This window comes from Trypanosoma cruzi, genomic scaffold (genome assembly GCF_000209065.1).
Source record: "Trypanosoma cruzi strain CL Brener 1047053516505 genomic scaffold, whole genome shotgun sequence".
Lineage (NCBI taxonomy): Eukaryota > Euglenozoa > Kinetoplastea > Trypanosomatida > Trypanosomatidae > Trypanosoma > Trypanosoma cruzi.
The window spans coordinates 29,435-35,260 of NW_001849408.1; the positions used below are offsets into that span (position 1 = coordinate 29,435).

General features: G+C 60.8%; 2 protein-coding genes across 2 annotated transcripts, besides 2 other annotated features; both read right to left on the bottom strand.

The window, feature by feature from the left end:
- Tc00.1047053507861.14 (dispersed gene family protein 1 (DGF-1), putative) lies at nucleotides 1-2,218 on the bottom strand (the record flags this gene model as incomplete). The annotated part of the gene is made up of 1 exon (XM_799294.1): nucleotides 1-2,218. A coding segment is annotated over one exon (2,218 nt), but the record flags the coding sequence as incomplete, so codon positions are not given.
- Nucleotides 1-5,826: a sequence feature (areas not merged during assembly with more than two copies in the genome that could not be assigned to a particular haplotype).
- Nucleotides 5,130-5,263: a sequence feature (A-rich).
- Nucleotides 5,347-5,826, bottom strand: Tc00.1047053507861.24 (trans-sialidase, putative; the record flags this gene model as incomplete). Its single annotated transcript, XM_799295.1, has 1 exon — nucleotides 5,347-5,826. A coding segment is annotated over one exon (480 nt), but the record flags the coding sequence as incomplete, so codon positions are not given.

The window sequence follows — 5,826 nt, forward strand, 5'->3', positions numbered from 1 at the left end:
CGTAGGCGGTGCGGAACCCGTTGTTGCGGTGCACCAGCCAGCTGCCGCCAGTCACAGTCAGCGTGGCTGCCATCAGCATGGCAAAGCCAAGACGGAACGTGCTGGACACAATCTGCAGCACGCTACCGCCATCCACAACAACATCCTTGAACACACACGCGCCTTTGCCGTATTCGGTGCTCGGCGCAATCCACGAGCTGTTCTGTATGGAGAACACGGAGCCGCCGCCAACACGCAGGTACGACGCAAGAGCGTACATCACGTGCGTCCGCGACCTAATAACGCAGTTGTCCATGTAGAAGACGCTGGACAGGCTCGCACCGAGACCACGCTCCACGAGGATCGCAGCGCACGAACCCCCGCCACACACCAGCGTCGACCGCGTCATGACAAACCGCGTCGACAGAAGCCGGACGCCGTCCAGGACTAGCGCGGGGCCGTACCGAAATCCCTCGTGGCCACGAGTCGTCGGCACGTACTGCGACCCGCCAACCGTCGCGCGCAGCTTTGAGTTCGCCAGCAGCACTCTCGAGTGCAGCGGCATCGCGCCATGCAGCACGATCGTGCCCTCCAGCGACGTCACGTTCGTCATGTTGACGAAAGCGTGGGGCATCAGGCGCGCCGTGCTCTCGCTGAGGCCGCCAATCCGCAGCTGCGCACCGCCCGCAAGCACGCAGTGGCGCAGCGTCACGTTCAGCGCGTCAGCGAACGCGTCCATCAAGCGCACCTCCACCGTCACAATGATCGGCCCGCTGAACACCACCGAGTCGAAGCACGCCGTCGCACGCCCACCGCCAATCGTCACGGACTCCGTCAGCGTCACGCCACTCACGCAGCCCTCCGAACCACCGCCGCCGGCCCTCGCAAGCGGCACGTCAAACGGCAGGCACGCCTCGCCCACGCCGCCGGCACGGCAGCTGCACACGCACTCGGAGAAGGACGCCGTCAGTGCATCAAAGCACGCCAGCGCAGCCGCACAGCCGTCGCACGGCACCACGCTCACGGAGGGCAGGCCGGCCAGGCGGTATTCGCCGCTGCTCTGCAGCACCCGGCCGCCAGCACGGTTGCACTGCACCCACACGACGCCGCTCGTGATCGTCAGCCCGGAGACAAGCGTCGCGCCGGCGGCAGCGCAGCGCGCAATCGACACGGTGCCGCCGCTGAGCGTCACCCCCGACAGCGACGCCACCGACGACGCCTCGCCCACCGCCCACACGTCGTGCAGCTCCAGCCACCCGCCGCCACCGACCGTCCCACCGTCGCAGCGCACCAGCGACGACTCAACAGACCCCTCGACGCCCACGAAGCGCAGCACTGAATCAAACACCGCGAGGCGCTCGCCAAGCACAATGCCGCCGCCGCTGCTGCTCACAACCGACACGTTCGTCACGGAGAACACCGAGTGGCTCCGCAGACTGAGGCGCGACGAGGACGCCACATGCATCGCGGACGCGGTCGGACCGCCCGACGCCTCCAGCGACACGCCGTCAAGCACCACCGCGCTCGACAGCAGGTCCACACCGCCGCCAACATACACCGCCGACCCGCCCACGTGCGACGACCTCAGCACAGTGTTGCTCACACGCAGCTGCGTCTGCAACAGCGACGTCGCGTGCAGCACAAGCGGCGACGCCACCGCGTCCGTCAGCCCGCTCAGCTGGGAGAAGCGCATCGGCCCCGGCGTCACAATCGTCGAGTCACGGACCGTCACGTTCGTGTGTGCCGGCAGGTTGTGCACAAACACAAGCGAGCAGTAGCTCCCAGACAGCCCGCTCACGCTCACCTCCAGGCTCCGGTCACTCGCCGGCTCGCCGCTGTAGCCCCGCACGTAGAGCTGCGCACCGCCATCGCACACGCAGTTCCTCAATTCGATGCGCAGCGCACCGGGGAGCATCGCCGCAACGTCGAACACCACAGCCACGCCGTTCGTGATGGAAACGCCGTCCATCAGCACCGTGTCCACGGCGCGGCCAACCGTGATGGCTCTGTCCACCGTACCGCCCCGCAGTCGCAACACCACCGCATGCACCGCGGGCATCCATGCCGCCGCCGCGACCAGCGCCAACACCAAAAGAAGCGCCACACGCACAGCCGCAATGGCCCTGCTCCGCACACGGTGCCGGCTGCGCGGACACGCACCCACCGAAGACCGCATCCACCGACCCAGACACGTATCAGCAGGGCTCTCGTGGTGTGTCGCACTCGCCCCGTCAACCATCCCTCCTGTCTATCAAATCCCTTTCTACAGATGGTAAATCCAGATACACGATTCCGATAGGTCGTTATCCCACTAATTCTAAACCTAATACTGCGAGTAATCCCTAACACCTTGAAACGATAGTTGTGCTGGTAAAGCAAAAGTATCTCTAACTGCACGGCCAGAAAAGGAACAAAAGGAAGCAACCACAGTAACCAAACACAGTGGCACGCAGAGGCATCCGGTCATACACAATCCCCACCACAGTACAGCCGCCGAAACAAAGCCGCGCAGACGCAATAAAGTCAGTGACACCATCGCCCACACAACTCCGTACAGTCACCGCGCGTCGTGGCGTGGATACAGACTGGTGGCGGTGAACCAGTCCTTCGCTCACCCCTAGCAGGACAGAGAGCAGCGGGATTGGCCAACAACTCTCTCCGTGCGGCATGTGTCCTTCCCGTGTTTGCAGAAGGGAGTGGTGTCCCCGTTTCCCAGGAAATTCGCAGGTTGCCGTCAGTGAGGGAGGTGCTGATCATCGTTCTGTGCGAGGAGCGGTCAGCGGGCAGCGAGTGCAAGATGGCGCAGAAACACATTCAATGCGCCGCCGGGGCCAGGGGTCAAGCAAGGCAAACAGTGGCGGATGGTGAATTCAAGCGCATACGGCGTGAAGGACCCATCCATATCCCAGTCACCAGGGAGCACGCAAGCACAAAGTGTGCAGACAGCACTGGAGATCACAGCACGTGCGACTCGGACAGTGTGACAGACGAGCGAATTTTCCTGCTGCCAAGACAGAGCACAAACGCGGTCCCAACATTACCGCAGCACGGCCGATCCCAGAGGGCAGGGACGTGGTGCCTCCATGCCTCGCGGCAACACAGGCCTGGGCTCGAGAGGGCACCAAGCTCTTTCGCACGGACCACAAGCAGCATGGAGAAGCTACGGCAGAGGGCATTATTGCGGTCCTCCCGTTTGCGGACATCTTCAGCTGGAGGCAGCCTGCCTCCCGGTGAGGCTGTGTGCGCGTTCCATGCTGCCGCTGCAACACACTCGGCCTGCTCCACTCTGACCGTCCAGGTTCACCAGTGGCTGTCACGGCTGCCGCGCGGAATGGTGCATTTGCGCATCTCCAACCATGTGGTCACAGTGGCCAGAGGCGTTCCACACGCCGAGGTGGAAGCATTCCAGTCGGCTTTACGCAGGACAACGACGGCATGTTTCCGTCGTGGCAGCATGCCTGCCGGTCGCGGGATGCCGTCCTCCGTCCCTGCAGTATACAATGGCAGATGGTGGTCCGACTCCATGCAGCGGCTGGACGTCAAGTGGGAGACACGCAGTACGCGTTGCGCAGTCACGTCGGGAAACGAGACGATGCGGCCGCTAATCCGCGTTGCCTGTGCCGGGTCGTCGGACAGCTCACACTCCATGCCGCTTGGGGTGGCGGCGAGGTCCTCTCCTGCCGTCGTTGACGTGAGCGACCGTCACGCAGCTCATGGTGTGAATTCAGGTAGCCCGCAATAGGCGCTGCAGGACCAGGGCGACAAATGGTGCTCGCAAACTGAGCAGCGTGAGCGATTGCCAGAAAAAGGCTGCAGAGGTTCACCACGTACATGCTGGGGCTGGCCGGTGGGCGCACGCGGAAGGCAGTGGTCTCCAGGCAGTTGGTGCCACGAGCAGCAGGCACTCGCACAGCAAGGTGTGGCGCACCAAGAGGGCCACGCCACCAGCACGACCACTGCAGGCCTGGTGGAAGTCACTGCAGCCAACGCGCCGCGTCGCTAGGGCGCTTTGGTGCCTGCACTCATGCAGAAAAGCGGTGTCAGTCTGGTGCTGCGCCAGTCGAGCAGCGAGGGCAATCCTGAAGAGCGAAGGGCTGGAAGTTCTGAGCTGCCAGATAACTACGAGGCCATCCTCATCGGGGCTGCGGCTCCTGCGGACACCACCGCAGCGGGTGATGCCGACGGAGTGACCGCAATGAAACGACGGTGCGGTTCTGTCAGTTGAGCCGCAGGCAAACCGCCTCGCCACTCCACAAACAACAAAGCGTGGGACCTTCTCGAGGGGTGACGCCGTCGTGGTCCCCATCACGCTCGCAGCAATGCCCTGCCGCAATCACTCCCACAGAAAGACAATAAAAAATGTGTGGATGTGTGTCGAGAGCACAGCAACTGTTATCGCCAGAGGAGGCCATCGTGGCACCGTCCGTCACGCGCCAGCACACACCGAGCAACGCCCGCACCCGGCAGAGCAAAACCAAAGAGGAGAAAAGAATGACCCCAAGAGCAGGCAGCACCTTCACACATGGCGGGCATCGTGCAGCCGCGTCAGCCGGCCTCCAGCAAAATAGAAAGAGCATTCCTGCAGTGCACTGTGTAAATACTTATGTGTGATGGAGGAGCAGAAGAGAAGAGGAGCACAGGGAGGCACATCAGCACAGCAAGAGGCACAGCTGGATGGCAGCGATACATGCGGTACGGCCCCAAACTCAACAATCACGCACGGTGGCAGCACACACAAAACGAAAAGAAAACAAAAATAAAAAATGAAAGAAAAACACGGCGGCAGGGTGTGGGGATGTGTGTGTGTCGCTGCGGGTGTCTGCCCGCCCTCGCCGCAAAGAAAACAAAACAAGAGGGAAGGAAATGTGTGCTCCGCCCCACAGGCCCTCGTCGTACGCCCACACGTCACGGCTCCCTCAGCGCGCCGTTCGTCGCGGCCCCTCCTCATGCGTGCAGCAGGCGAGGCGCACAGGGCCGTCGTCATGAGCGTGTCGGTGGGTGTGCGAGTGGAGCAGTTGGGCGAGAAACACACGGCACCCCTCACAGGAAGAGTGCAGCAAGAAACAATTAAAAGAGGGAAGAGTGGAAAAAAAAACGCCCATAGTGATTGCCCCCAAAAGCAAAAAAGAAAGATGGGGGAGTCGGTAATTAAAAAAAAAGAAAACAGAAAAGAATTTTAAAGAATTTAAAAATTAATAAGAACTAAAACATTACAAAAAAAAAAAAAGCACGTAAAAAAAAAAAAAAATTTGATGAATTACAAACAAAAAGCAAAAAAGGAAAATTATCTTAAGGAAAAAGTTAGCTCTTGGAAGTAATTCTTTGCAGGGGAGGTCGCAAGTGTCCCACGCGGCAGCCAGTCACTCCTCACAGAGCCGCAAACCCCCACAGTCCCAACAGAAGCAGCAGCGGCAGCACCATTCCGCTCTCACGCATGGTGCCAGCATCGTTGTTATTTCCCTGCGACGCATTTCCGAGGCTGCTGCTGAGTGCCGTGGCATTGGCTTCCCCGTCGTGTGGATGGATCTGCTTCTCTTCCTGCCCGTTCTTTCCTCCCGCCGTCTCCCCATTCCCACCAGAGCGCGCGCTTGCCTCAAGATTCACTGCGGGTCCCTCTCGTCCCTCGCCCATAGTTGTAGGAGCGTTTGCATCTGCTGCGTTGACATTACCCGCAGGAGTTTTGTGTGGTTCATCTTCCTGCGTTTTACCTCCAGCTCCTGTACCCACTGTTGGGTTAAAATCAGACGAAGAAGCGCCATGAACACTTTGAGTTCCCTCGGAGGATGTTCCTGACGCCGACTGGTTTACAGAGCCCTCTTCTCCTGAGGAAGTCGTGGCAGTGAGCAC